This window comes from Centroberyx affinis, unplaced genomic scaffold (genome assembly GCF_046629955.1).
Source record: "Centroberyx affinis isolate AG114_WGS23_722 - 3 ecotype Tasmania unplaced genomic scaffold, CSIRO-AGI_Caff_v1 ptg002319l_1, whole genome shotgun sequence".
Taxonomy (NCBI): Eukaryota; Metazoa; Chordata; class Actinopteri; order Beryciformes; family Berycidae; genus Centroberyx; species Centroberyx affinis.
The window spans coordinates 1-14,825 of NW_027280588.1; the positions used below are offsets into that span (position 1 = coordinate 1).

A 14,825-nucleotide genomic window follows, 5' to 3' on the forward strand; every position below is an offset into this window, starting at 1 on the left:
TAAACCAATTAGTGTCCTTACTCCGGAAAATAGGCATTGCTTTAGGATAGGAAAAAGGCTTTGCCAGCTTTTGGTTCTGCATGAGGATGCTTCTCACCATGTAGTCCATGCCCTCTCCACAGTTTGTAACCACACAGAGTAGGCCCAAGGCCTTGGCCAGGTCTTTAGTGGACTCTGTCTTTCCTGTACCGGCCGGTCCAGCAGGAGCTCCACCCAGGTACATGGAGAGGGCCTGAGTCACAAATATACACCCACATGCACACACACGCATATACACACACATTATGTTGTCAACACAAGCTGATAGAAAGAATTAACATCTGCCTACTCAGGTGTCTTAGTAATTAGGTTTGTTGGAGCAAATCTGCAATGTCAGCCAGACCTGTGTGAGGGTGAGGTAGATGCGGTCAGTCAGTGGGGTTATAACCAGTCGACCGTTCAACCCCATGTATTCATAGCCATAGGAGAAAGTAGCGCTGCACTGACGCACAAACAGATCGTCAGCTTCCCGCACCCAGTAGAACCTCAGCTGGCTCTCCCACTCAAACTCACGGGCGTCCATAATACTGTAGAGAGAGTTTAGACAGTTCACCTTATAGACTTTTCTGTTTGTTGTGTGGGATTTTTTTTATCATAGTGCAACTAAACTAAACAAAATTCAAGCTAATAGTGTTTACCTGTTCATGACAAAGTTGTCAACAATGTCTCTGGCATGGACATCGATGATAAGGACCGTGTTGATCTTTCGTCTGTCGTTTTTCTTCATGGGCTGGGTGATGCGTGTCACCAGCTCATCGATCTGCTGGTGCATTTTCCTGGCATAGTTTTTTAGTGCGTGCTTCTCTCCTTTCTTCACTTTGTTAAAGATGTCTTCTACCTCCCAGGTCCACCACACCTGGTTCCCAGCCAACACCACCATACCCTGGTACAGCAACATCCAGTCCACCCTGAGGGAGACATGGGAGTATTATAACAGCATTCGCACACACAGACACACACAAAAGTACACACACACACATCTACACACACCTGCTCCTGTCTTCGCAGTAGTGGAAGATGGCTTCCTTGGTGATGAGTCGGTTGGTCCTCCTCATCTCCAGCAATACTTCGGTCATCCAATCCTCCACTCTGCCTTCTGCTGGGATGGGCTTCTTCAACTCCATTACCTCACCTTCTGCAGACACCAGGGCTCCGGCGACTGTCTCCCCATTGCTTCCCACGTCAAACCTCAGAGATGCTATGTTGTCATACATCTTGCGGGGCAGGGACGAGAGAAAGATCAGGGAAAATGCTGTTTCACACACACATCTAAATGGCAAGTAGTGATGATCTTCCTACTTTGAAGAATTATGTCTTATGTCTCTCCTATCAGCCCCCCTCACACTGCAGTGGCCTGGTACCTTGATCATGTGCTCCTGGACACAGGCAGGGTCACTGCTCCCTAGGATGCTGAGCAGTTCGTCATCGGAGATGAAGAAGAAGCGAGGGAAAGCGTTCCGCTTGGAATCCAGGTAGTCATTGAGACTCTTCTGGCACCTCTCTAGACCATCACTCAGGCCCTGCAGGTCTGCCAGCCGGTTGGGAACCAGACAGCACCGCTTAATGCTTGGGTCCTTCACTGTGTCACTCATTATCTATACAAAAAATGGAGGACATGATATTACTTTAAAGATGTCCAAGCATGCAGTACTTTGCTTTCGTCGGGTTAATAGCAGCCACTCACTTTTTTGAACATTTTGTCAATATTATCAAATTTCTTGGCCTCCTCAGGTAGCTGAGAGCTGATGTCTCCACCAATGAATATGCTCTCCAGGTACATCCATTTCCGTTGTACCAGCATCCATACCTGTACAGAAATATTTTTTTCTTAGTAGAGATTTGACAGATCTATTAGTGTGACTGGAGATACAGTGTAGCCTCTCTGACTGACCTCTATGATCTCACTGATGAGGGACAGGTTTTTCTCCCACTGCTGAACGGTGGCCAAGAATGGTCCCACAAAACGGCTGCCTGCCATACTCTGCAGGTTCATGGCGTCGTCGTCCAGGTTCTGCAGGATCTCGTCCACTGTGCCCAGGATAGAGCCACGCTCCTGGGTGCCTTTAAAGTAGCGTTGCACGCTAAACCTCATGTTTTCCCAGGTCTCCACCACCTCCTTCACTCCCTGCTCACACATACACACATACGTACACACACAAACACCCACACATACACACATGCATGCACACACACAAATACACACATACACACACACACACACACACCCACATACACACACACATGCACGCACGCATATACACAGGCACACACAAATAATGTATTTACTTACTTATATTAACAACATTTTGTGATAAGTGTTTATGACGTCACTGATCAATGGATACAATTGAAACACATGACTAGGGAAAGAAAGATCAAACCCCCCGGCTTAAGTTAATTCATAAAGACGGAAACTTGCCTTCTCAATACTCAGCTCTTTTACAGCGGAGGTAACGATGTCACCTATGACGTTTCCATACTTGTGCAGCTCCATGGCAAACATGTTCTCCAGAGTGAAGCTGTCAGGGTTCATCTCAAAGCTAGTGCCAGTCCTTTCCATCAGTTCCCTCCAGTGTCTGTGGGACGCAATATTAAAAGTTACATTAGTTTTTTTCTTGCTTGTGTTCTTCTTTTCATTTGATCTTGTGACACTATTCATTGGTTTAAATTTCAGGCTCCATTATCAATATTTCATACTGTATCAGTAGTAGGCATTTTGTTTTGGGTGTCAAATTTATTCCAGACAGGTTCTGGTGTTGATCCACAGACCGACCTTTCTCTGAGGGCCTCATTCTTCAGGTCCAGCAGAAGAGGCAGAGACTCTTTGAACTCCTTCATGCGTCCCTCTAGGAAGAAGGCCACAGGCAGCGCCCGCACATCTTTGGGCAACTTCCTCAAGCTCTTGATAAAACCCTCCACACCTTCCTGCAGCAGCTGGATGTTTAAGTTCACCCACAGGGTCTGGGACCACTCGGTCTTAGAGGCCTGGAAGATAGAAGGACACAAACATGAAATACTTGAACATGCATGCATGCATGCACGGACAAAGACACACTCACATATATAGTCATTACAATCCTTCAGTTGACAGCAACTGACCTTCTGAGCTTTGTAGACCTCATAGATCTGTCTCAAGCCATTCATATCCTTCTGTACGTTCAGCAGCTCTGGGTACATGGTGATTGGTAGGTCAAACAACTTCTCAGCATTGGCCAGCTCCTGCCGTCCCACCTCTATCTTGGTAAGCTCTATCTCATATGTTTCCATAACGGTCAGTCCTGCAAAGAGCAGAAGAGAGAGATTCATCCATCAGTAAAGTAAGACTAAATCTCAAGATGTATTATATTGTTGTGGATACTACAGCTAAAGACAGGGATTGCGTCCAACAGTACCTTTCTCCAGATTGTCTCCCACAGCTCCAGGTCCATGCATGTTGAAGCTCTCAGCAAAAATAGACAACTGCTGTTTAAACTCTTCAATCTGCTCCTCAGTGATCTGTGAGAGTTGTGGAGAGGGGAACATCAGGCGTGGATGATGGAGGTTATAAAAATATGATTATGTGTTAACGGGATTCCCACTTATTTTCCATTTTGATATTTTACAAAAATTGAACAGATGAGGAGCATACAATAAAAGTAGAAACAAAAAGGGTGAGACATTTCAACCAATCAATTTCATTTTGTAATTCTGACAATAATGATAATGGAGATATTGCAGCAATAATGTGCAATGGAACGAAAGGATCCTGTTCACAATTTACAGCATTCACTAGTGACAATGACAATGTCTTTATATAGTCAATGAAAGGCTGCCATATATTACAAAAGCTGTAGTATCGATTTCTAAGGACATATGTAATTTTTTCTAAAGGTACACGTGTTCATCTCAGATATTCATTGCACAATAAAGCATTGCTTCTAAGTTCTTATATATATATATATATTCAATTTTAAAAGTCTGTCAGAATTCTGCTTTTCAAGTCATGGATCCCTTACAGAAAACTGCTGCCACTTCAACCATACCTTTAGGCTACCAGGGTAACCCCAGTTCTCTTTCAAACCTCATTCGGTATCTCACTATGGGAAGCGCCTTCTGGCGTGACCAATCATGGAAGCTCCAATAACACCACGTCTGTCGTGAGACAGACCAATCATCTTGAGATGCACGGGCCGTGGCTACCGCATCCTCTAAGGGGACCCCGAGTGGCGGCAAGAGTAAGGACGTCGAGTCCCGCCCTTGCCCAGCCGCCTACGGTTTCACCATATCGGGGAGGGACCCCCATCCCCTCTGCATCGCATGTATGGGGGTTCAGCATGCCCAGCATGCCCTGCTGCGCCATGCCGACGAGGATCCTGCAGCATCACCTGAGAGTGTTGGCGGCCTCAAAAGCTGACCCTTGCCTCTCCGACACCACGACGAAGCCCAGAGACAAGCCGGCTGCGGCTAGCACTAGCTGGGCTGATATGGTGGATGACCCCGATACGGAGTTTCCCCCGCTGTTCGACCAACTCCTCAGCTTGGAGGACGAGCAGGGCGGCGGAGAGGACGAGGAAGATGTTAACCTGGATCTCCTCGGCAACGAGAATGAGGAGGATGATGAAGGCTCTCTGGGCTTGGTACATGAGAGGGTAAATCTGAGTCGGGTCTCCCGTTGAGGGTATTCAAAGTGCGAGGGTGCCATCTACGCGACCATTATATGACAATAATTGGCGCGTATTTGAGAGATGGTGTGAGGCTAGAGCCATCATTTCATTCAGTTATGTCCCGGATGTATTATGCTTTCTGCAGGATTTACTGGACAATGGTAAAGACTTTTCCACCATTAAGGTCTATTTGGCCGCTATTTCAGCCTGCCATGTGGGTTTTGGGAATGCGTCGGACAGCATTCTCCCTTCATAAAGAGGTTTATGAAGGGTTTGCCCGCGCGCAAACCTTTAGTTCCGTCGTAGGACTTGCCAACTGTTTTGAAGGCGCTCTCAGGGTTGCCTTTCAAGCCCTTGGATTGTGCTGATTTAAAGTTGCTTTCTCTAAAAACTATCCTGTGGCTGGCTCTGACGTCAGCCAAACGGATAAGTGAATTACATGCACTATCTGTGCACGCATCCTGCTTGCAGTTCTCCCCGGACTATGGGAAGGTAATGCTGCGCCCTAACCCGGCTTTCATGCCTAAGGTTAGTGATTCTGCCTACAGCTGCCCCACGCTGGTGCTGCTTGCTTTTCACCCACCACCTTTTGCGGAGGAGAGTGAGCAGCAGCTTAATTCATTCTGTCCTGTCAGAGCTTTACGCATCTATGTGGACAGGACTAAGGGACTTAGAAAGAGTAACCAGCTCTTTGTATCCTGGGCCCCCTCTCACAGAGGAAGGGCTCTGACTCGCCAGCGCCTGTCACACTGGGTGGTAGAGGCTATAATTCTGGCTTATGAGAGTCGTGGACTGCAGCCCCCAGAGAGCCTACGGGCTCACTCCACCAGGAGTATGGCCACCTCATGGGCACTGGCGCCATCACGTCCAGGTTTTACCGCCTGGACGTGATGGCGCCTTCACTGGCTCACTCAGTCCTGAGTGTGGGTTCATGTTGTGTGCTAGCCCATGGGGAGGGCTTGTGCGACCCGTCTCGGGTCAAGGTCTTATGGGCTTCGGAGCATGCAATTCGGGAGTGGGCCACATCTCCCATAGTGAGATACTGAATGAGGTTTGAAAGAGAACTTTAAGTTACCAGGGTAACCCTGCTTCTCTGATAACCGAGTGAGGTATCTCACAACACTGCCCTGCTTGCATAGGGTACGTGGAAGAAATACGCTTGAGAATAACGGGTGCAGCGCTGAGGGGGACAGGCTGGCCTGTGCATCTCAAGATGATTGGTCTGTCTCACGACAGACGTGGTGTTATTGGAGCTTCCATGATTGGTCACGCCAGAAGGCGCTTCCCATAGTGAGATACCGAATGAGGTTTGAAAGAGAACTGGGGTTACCCTGGTAGCCTAAAGGTATGGTTGAAGTGGCAGCGCATAATTTAGATATGATGTTGAAGATACTTAAATCAATTCTTTGGCCCGGGATCACATTGGGGAGCTGATTAGAACTTTGGGGGAGGTTAGGTGGATTCTCTCCTAGGATGATAATTTTAGAAAAATTATAAAATTTCTGATTATTTAATATTGATAGCTTTGAAGGAACTCACATTTTCTGAATTTGGTCCAGCATTTTACAATCACAACTTTCATGTTTCTCATTTTCTGTGTCTTGTCCATGACTAGAAAACTAGACATTTCATTTCCTGTTGTTCTGGGATACGATTACGATGGTTTCGATGTCTCACCTCAGTGAACGATTTCTTGACATGTCCCAGACTCCGATCCACTTGTCTGGATTCTGCAAAGAGGTCACTCCACAGCTGGCCAATACCGGCCACCAATTCCAGCTCCTCCTCTCCAACCTACACATACAGAACATAGCACAAACACTTCAACAAGGGACACAACATGAACTTTAGAGAGAATAATTCAGCCTTACACAAACTGCTACCTATATGGCACTACCTCCACTTTGTACATGGCCATGGTTCTGTATCTCTCCCGGATATCAGTGAACCTCAACTCCACAGTCAGAGACATGTCCCTGATGTCTGAGATAGTGCCAAGGACAAACTTCAAGTCTTCCAAATTGTCAGGGCTCTGCTTCAGGTTCTCAGAGAGTTGCTGTTCATAAAAGTAAAGTCATAAAAATAAGCATAAGGGCAGCATAATCCCATATGAAAATCACACAATCTCTACTGTAAAAAAAACTTAAGATGCAAACACAAAGTACGACCACAAATATATGCTTAGTGATCAATACTTAGCATATTCAGTACCATTAGTTCATCTCTCAGGCTGAAGAGATCCTCTCTGGCAGACTTGTTGAGCAGTCTGCCCAGGGAACTGATCCAGGCCTGGGCATTCTCCTGCACTGTGTGAGCCAGAGGCTCCAGGTTCAGGTGGATGATATGCTCATTCTTGACCAGAGACTCCAGCATCACCTCCTGGTTGACGCGAGCATAGAACTGCAGCTTCTCATCATACATGACACAGGACCGCTTTTTTGCTGCAAACCTTTCATTGACGATGGCTTTGTCCAGTTTCCAAAGGGGCCGATAGTGTTTCCAGCGGTTGAGGTAGCTGCTCACAGAGCTCAGCAGCCGCTGGACATTCTGGGACACTGTCATGGCGCTCTCATTTATCTGAGGATGCTGGCACACGTCACTGTAGAAGCTCAATATTACCAACTCATCTTCTCCAGCCACACGTTGTGGAGGGCACTCGATGCAGGTGCCATGCATCCACCGCACAAATTGCTGAAGGAGTAAGGACAGGAGAGGTGCAGAATCAAGTCGCACTGTCATTTACACATTACAAACAATAAGGAACAGAAATATAGTGAGAGAAGAAGGGGGGTGGAGGTCCCACCTTGGTGCTGTCTACACAGTCTCTGACACACTGCATGATCAGCTTGTAGATCTCATTGCTTTTGGGCTGCAGCACAATCTCAGGGGCAGACAGGATGGCTTCAATTTGAAAAAGAGGGGTGCTCCCCATCAGAGCCATGTTAAAGGCTTGAATGTTCCTAAATGAGAAAGTATACAAGAAAGCCGTTACAGTGGCTGGGACAGATATTGTATCGTAATTCAATGCAACAGTGACTATTATTGCTCATAAAATTGACAACTTATTAACATTTGCAAAGATTTTTCCTAATCACCTCAGCACCATCTTTATGAGGGAGTCAAACACCTTGCTTTCCCAGTAGGTGTAATATCGTGTCATACGACTGGCTTTGCCACTGCTGGTTTGCATGATCAAACGCTCCGTCATCGTGAGAATGGGCCCAATGTCAAAGTATTTCCTACTCAGCAAAATCATATCCTTAGTCCGCTCTCGCTCAATAAATGCACAGAACTCCTTCACACCTTGAAAAAAAAGAGCCAAGAAGTGGATTAAAATGTCGAAAATCCAATAATACACAACGTATATATCTAATTATTATACAGTATATATATGGAGAGAGAGACGGGCATCCGATTATTATATATATATATATATAATATCTTTCTATTAGTTCACATTCTCTCACATTCTACCTGGTAAGTCATTTAATTTATCTGGGGCTGGAAATTTGAAGAGGTTGGCCATCACTAGGGACTGCAACTTGGCATCAATGTCCCTCTCATTCTTCTGAATCTGACTGACAAGTGACTCAAACTTAGAGATAGTCTGGGTGCCTTGGTTGATGAACTCAGAGATACCTAGAAACAAACACATATCATCTCAGAGAACTGTTTTCACTTTGACAGACAAAATTCTTGGTCATCTCATCAGACAGAGAATGCACATAAATCACATTATAGCTAAGTTTCAGCCTGTGTATGTACCATACCCAAGGAAGTCCAGTTGATTCTTTGGTATCCAAAGCGCATCATTCTCCTGAACTCTTGGATCTGTTCAGCCAGCATAAAGAACTTGGCATCACTGAGGCTGTCCATTAGGGAGTGGTAGCGGCTCACAAGGTTGTTCAGACCATTTACATGCCTAAAATCATTTTGAAATCGGTGACATTAATGACACGAATGACACTAATTTGTGACTTTGTGGTTGAGCGTATATTCTGTATTAAGTAATTTGGGAGTATCATCACCTGATGAATTTGCCCTCCTGTTGAGCCACATTTCGAAACAGGTCAGTCACAGTGTAGCCAAGTGGCACAAGGTTCTTAGTCTCTGAAATGATCTCCTTGATCTCTGGAGCAAAGTTCACAATGTATCGGATGCCCATCTCTAAGTTGTGTCCAGTTGCTGGGGCCACCTTAAAATCAGAAAGATCAAAAGAAATTCAGGGAATTTGAGCAAATGCACAATAGTTAACTGTGTGTCACACATGTTGTTGACTGACAGTTATCAGTGTATCTCTGGTCAATTAACGAGTGAGAGGTACAGACCACCTCTGTCTGGCCTTGGTTTCCACTGGGAATCATGATCAGCAAGCATTTTTTCATCAGCAATGGCAGGTTCTGCTCTGTCTCTTCTTGCCAGCGCGCGTACTTCTTAATCTCGTAGTCCCTCATCTGCATTCCCACCTCCATGCACTTTGCTTTGGCCTGAGCACAATACAAGACAGGAAAGTCAAATGACTGCTTCAAATAACATCTTGGTGTGTAAACAGTTCAATATTTACATTACTGTAAAATAACTGCTCTGACCGCTTTGCCCTGCTCGCTCTCCATCAGCTCCTGCACTTCCAGGAAGCGACGAATAGTGTGTTTGATGCGTTGGAATAGAGAACGCGCCCAGAAGATGGCTCCTGCCACAGGAGGCTCATTCTTATTCAGCGGAGGGTTGTCCTTGTTTGCTTCAAAGATTCCATTTATGATGTCCACCTTCCCCAAAGGAGACAGAATAAAGCTTTAAGCTTTCTAAAAGTATCACTGCTATATGCAGTACATGTCATAGACAATTACAATGTCTAGTTAGTATGCACGACTAGAATTCAGCATAACACTGCAAGTCAATCAGGTGTCCACACTTGCTGAAAATAAAACTCACATTGACTCTTACCAAAACACACGCATGGACTCACTATCTCTCCCACCAAAACTGAAGCTTAGAATTGCACTTCATTCACATTTGCATGCAGACTCAAATACAATCAGCATTTTTTGTTGATTTCACTGATTACCTCTTTGCAATACTGAGCCAGGATGTCATTAAACTTTTTCATCATTTGGTTGTTGATGGCCTCTCTGCAGCGGATGTGTTTAAATTTCAACAGCATGTCAAAGGCAGCAGCTGCAGAGCGCAGTGTCTTGAAAGACTGGTCAATGAAGTTGATGGCCTCTCCTTCAATAGCCTAAGCAGACATATGAACTGAATCAGAAACGTGTGATAACTAAGGAACATATTAAAATTCTGCTTTCTGGATGTCCTAAACTCACCAGAACCTTAGTGTTGAAGTCTTGCATGATCATTTTCCAGCTGCTCATCTTACAGATGCTGAAAATATCAAAGCTGACTTCCTCAAAGGGCACAACCAGGCTATCCACCCGGCGCAGCACATCATCAATGCGTTTCTGCTCACCTGTCACACCTTTCAGCTCTGGGCCAAAGATGTTATGGAACTCCTCCAGAATCTGCACAAGGCCAAGGGAAATCCATTATCACAGCATCTCTTGAAGTCTCTCAAAAAACTGTGATATCAAGTTGCTTTTTTTCATAGGGAAGTGTGCAGTCATGTGAGAGGTCAGTCGTTGTGAGGTGTGTCTGCACTGACCTGCAGGACATTGTACAGGTCCTGGCAGATGGAAGCCATGTAATCAGTCTTCTCAAACAGCCTCTTACGGTCAAATTCCCAGCGGGGATCCCTGCCTGACTCCTCAATCTTGGCACGCACCTCAAAGTATTGCGCCTTCCACAGGTCCAGAATCTGCTTACCATCCTGCAACTTGGATTTGGCCACCTCGCTCGTATCTCTGTTCATGGAACAGAGCATTGTACAGTTACAATGAAAACCACAGAATACACCATTTAAATAAAGGAGTCGGTTTGATTGCTGGATATTATTTGGATTATAAGGTACAGTTGAGATTCAAACTACACGATATGATGTTCCCATGTAAAATTTTAAATGTGAGCCAAAGTAGAAAGCCACGTACTTGAAGAGCGTGGAGACATCAACCACACGAGCCACACGCTCACACAGCTCCCAGGCAATACGCTCCATTAGAGGGACCATGCGCTCATCCTTGTTGTAGTGGCTGGAGATAATCCATACCATTTGCAGGCTGACCATCATTGAAGGAATAGTATGCAGGATCACACCAAAGTTTGCTGCTGTAGCCAGGTTCTACAACAGGGATTGGTAATTTTGACAGATGTTGGGGGCCAAACATTTCCGTGGTCACTGTGATTGGGCTGGATTTTGAGTATATGAGCATGTGCAGCTCTGAGCTTCATTGAGTTTTATGTTGTAACAACATGCCTGTGGTAACATTAGATCCCCACTATTTTGATATTCATATATTTTGATATCGATATACATTTCATACGAAAAGATTTACAAGATCTGGGAGCTGCACAGCATTTCCTGTGTTACTGTATGTATGGCACATTCATTCATGAGAGATAACATAGGAGTACATATAAATGAATATAATTTATGTAGAAAGAAAAAATAAAAATTGATGAAATTGTCACTATAGGATTCAAGCTCCAATCGTCTCACAGTTGAGATAGTTTGACTTTGACATTCCTAAATGTCACACTAAAGCAGAAACAATCTATAATTTGGGCAAGAATAAGCACAAATAAGCAAGAAAAGAAGGCTATAGTGACCTCTGTACTATGGGATTTTATTATATTATACATATGCTTTGTCGATCTGTCTTGGAGCTGAGATGTGACTGTCTTAATTTTTTTTGTTGATGTTATAATTTTTGCCGCCCATTTGTATTAGACAGCCTATTACAAAAAAAAAAAATATGTAGTTGAAGAATCGATCACAAAAAATAACATTCCAAAAAAAAAATGTATCACAAAAAAATGAGATTATCTTAATTTACATTCATATTAGATCTCTATAAGAGTTCAAATCAGTTTAAGCCCTGCCTAGAAGTGCACATACAGACAAGAAATGAAAAACTTGGGGGCTGTATTTTAGGATTAGAAATGGATGTGGCCATTCTTGGCGAACAGAGTAGGTAAATGTAAATGATGTTCAGTAATAACGTATGATAAAAAGTGTTGCGTAAGAATGTTGGGTAAGAAGCTGTGCTGGCTCACCTTGAAGTGTCTCTCCAGTGTGCTGAGGAAGTGCAGATTATCCAGAGACTCCACATGGTACTTGGTAAGCTCAGCCACAGTTACCTCCAGGTTCTGAACAGTGACTGGCTCTGCTTTGGTCATCACCTCCAGGATCTTCTTTACCAAAGGCTGTTTGAGCTGCTCACTCAAAGCACTCAGGATGGCCGCACGCTCCCGCCAGAAATCTATCTCAGCCAAAGGGCCAGGTACCTGGCACAAAATGGAGAATGAATAGTTCATAATGGTTTCTGGATTGGGTACCATGCAACACAGCTGCATTCTTCTTCTGTGACTGTGAGGATCATCAGAGGGAAATTCTCTCACAGGGCTTGAGCCCAGGTCCTCTGGTTGAAGCACAAGTTCTCTAAATGCTATACCACCCTGGCTCCGTGGGTAAAAACCCAAGACTAAACACAGTAACAAACCTGTGGCTTCTTGTTCTGCTGCTCCTCAATAACGATGGTAATCTGAGTCTGCCAGTTCATCACACACTGCTCCAACTTCTCTACCACCTCTGGATTGGACAGCAGCACATCCACCTCCGGCTCCAGGCCTAGCTCAGGGATGTGCAGCTTAATCTCACCTGCAATGAAGAGGCTCACCTTTAAATCGTAGTGTTTTTTCACGAAAATAAACTGTTAAGTAAGCATGAATATTGCATGGGCCTGTTGTCTTAAACTATTTCTTTTTGTACCACAATCATTCACATTATCAGTGATTGGGTGTGGTAAGATAACCAGCATAAAAACACACCCTCAAGTTGTTGGAGAGTCACGCTGATGTGGCCCAAAAACTTGTGAGTACTGTTGAGCAGCTCGTCACGAATCATGAGCGTCCCTCTAGACACCGCTGGCCTGTCCCCGCCCCCCTCTCCTCTGCTCCCCTTATCCTCAGAGGACACTGCCCCCATTCGATAACCGCCATCAGTTATCTTCAGCTGATTGGCCGAGAGCATGGGGAGGTACACCTGACATGAGAGACACAGGGAAAATAAATGAACATCCAGGATTCTGCAACCACACAATCAGAAATATAGGATGTGAATGTTGGATGTTGACACCTCCACCCCCCATCCTCCACTCTTTATGTCTTGCTATCACGTTTCTTGCTTTTCTTGCATTGCTTTTTGCTTTTACTTTGAATTTGATCTTTTTTGTTTTTATTTACTCATTTATAAAGCGCTTTGCAACTGTGTTTTCAAAAGTGTTATACAGATTACTATTGTTGTTGCTATTGTTGCTGTTATAATATTTAGTTAATTAAGTATGACTGTGAACTGTCATGGTGGTTGTATTTTCTACAAACATGATTGAGCATATTCTTCAGCATAAGAAGGGAGTGTCCATTCAGCATGCCAATCTCCATCACCCTGGGCATCAGGTTATTGGCCTCGTTCATGTCAACAGGCTCAACGATGGTCTCTAAATAAAACACAAAGCGTCATCTCTTGGTTAATCTTTTCTTGCATGATAAGTAATAAATGGGTTGATTTGATCCTGCTTTTCTGTAACGCTGCTGAACTCTCAACTTACCTTTAGTGTTCCTGAGAAAGTAGAGGACACTGGATTTCATGAATCTCTCTGGGACACTGTTCACTGCTACATGAAGCTCAATGTGATAAACCACTTGAACCTCAATCCTCTGGAAACACAATAATGCATGTTGATTGTTTTCGATGTATTATCTCTGTCTTCCTCATCAGTAATCACACTTACCTGAAACTTTGAATTTAACAGCATGTAAGTTGCATGATCACCTTTATCATAAACTATAAAAGATTTCAAACACTGTCACAATTTACAATGTCAACCATTAAGACACTAGGGGTTAAATTATAGTTAAATCTCACAGTGATGGGAGCCTGTTCATTTTTCTCCTCTGAGTCACAGGTTGTCTCAGGTCCAGTAGTTTGGGTCCGGGAGTTGTCGCCAGGACCTGAAGAGTTTTTTGAATAAAATGATGGAAATAAAATTTGTTTTTGTTTTTTTTACCCGATTCATTGAATCATCGAAGAAATTATCGACAGATTAATCGATAATGAAAATATCGAGTCGAATAATATTAGTTGCAGCCCTACATTTGACTATCAAACAGATGACATTATGCACCTGTCCTGGGTAACATGGATTACACGGCTAACTTAACTGTTTAAGATACGTTTTTGCCAACTTACCAACTGGAATTTCAACTTCAATTTCCTCTTCTCTGAGACTTTTGAAAAATAGCAGGGCTGATGCCAACTCTTCCTCGGAGACGTCGTTCAAAAACCGGGATATTTCCTCCTCATGTTCTCCATCTCCTCGGCTGAGCAGCTCCTCGAAACAGCCGGGATCCGGCAAATAGAAAGAGGAGTATACCCGTTGTCGGATCCACTCCACTCGTAAATCGTCGTGTACCATCTTTTTTCAATTGACGTTAACACGGGGGAAAGGAAAAGCATTGCTTTCTGATTAACCTGGTAATGTTTACATCAACATTAAGTTGGGTGACTTAGTTTTAACTTCTATCCAAGCAGTGGTCTTGTAGCGGTGTTGCATTGCTATGGCAACAGTCAACCGTCTGCCGACTGCGCGCGCACAAGGGAATCTGTTCCCTGAGTGACGACTGGAAGGCAGCCTCCTCCTCCAAGGCTACCGTCAGTGGGAAAACCCGACTCTTCACTTGTGCACACTGTGCCTTGCTCATCTCCTCAGCTAATGATGAGTCCCACTTGGTCAGTTGCAGATCTTGGTATTTGTTTTATGTTAGAGTGAGATGTATTGGGAACATTATATCGAAGTCATACATCAAGCTAAGATTGACTGACTGTTAAAAACATGGACATCGGCCTTATGCACAACCCTTCAATTAAAGTGTTACCCATTCTGTGTTGTATCCCTCATTGTAGTGATTATGAATGTAGACATAAAGTGATATTCTTCATTACTACTGCTAAATGTCAAATGTGGCAGTAGCCTC

At 44.3% G+C, this 14,825-nt stretch overlaps 1 protein-coding gene across 1 annotated transcript; it reads right to left on the reverse strand.

Annotated features, from left to right (window-relative positions):
- Nucleotides 1–97: 97 nt before the first annotated feature.
- Nucleotides 98–14,266, reverse strand: LOC139655623 (dynein axonemal heavy chain 10-like; the record flags this gene model as incomplete). Its single annotated transcript, XM_071533070.1, has 32 exons — nucleotides 14,041–14,266; nucleotides 13,717–13,802; nucleotides 13,400–13,508; nucleotides 13,173–13,288; nucleotides 12,621–12,834; nucleotides 12,293–12,450; nucleotides 11,847–12,077; nucleotides 10,721–10,911; nucleotides 10,339–10,537; nucleotides 10,004–10,198; nucleotides 9,748–9,918; nucleotides 9,272–9,448; nucleotides 9,014–9,169; nucleotides 8,711–8,877; nucleotides 8,453–8,604; nucleotides 8,157–8,321; nucleotides 7,778–7,985; nucleotides 7,486–7,642; nucleotides 6,894–7,373; nucleotides 6,580–6,738; nucleotides 6,360–6,476; nucleotides 3,432–3,534; nucleotides 3,139–3,317; nucleotides 2,813–3,024; nucleotides 2,459–2,615; nucleotides 1,931–2,164; nucleotides 1,724–1,846; nucleotides 1,401–1,634; nucleotides 1,030–1,253; nucleotides 678–947; nucleotides 383–566; nucleotides 98–232 (listed from the first exon to the last, which is right to left on the reverse strand). Coding segments are annotated over exons 1-32 (5,889 nt in total), but the record flags the coding sequence as incomplete, so codon positions are not given.
- Between the last annotated feature and the right edge of the window lie 559 nt (nucleotides 14,267–14,825).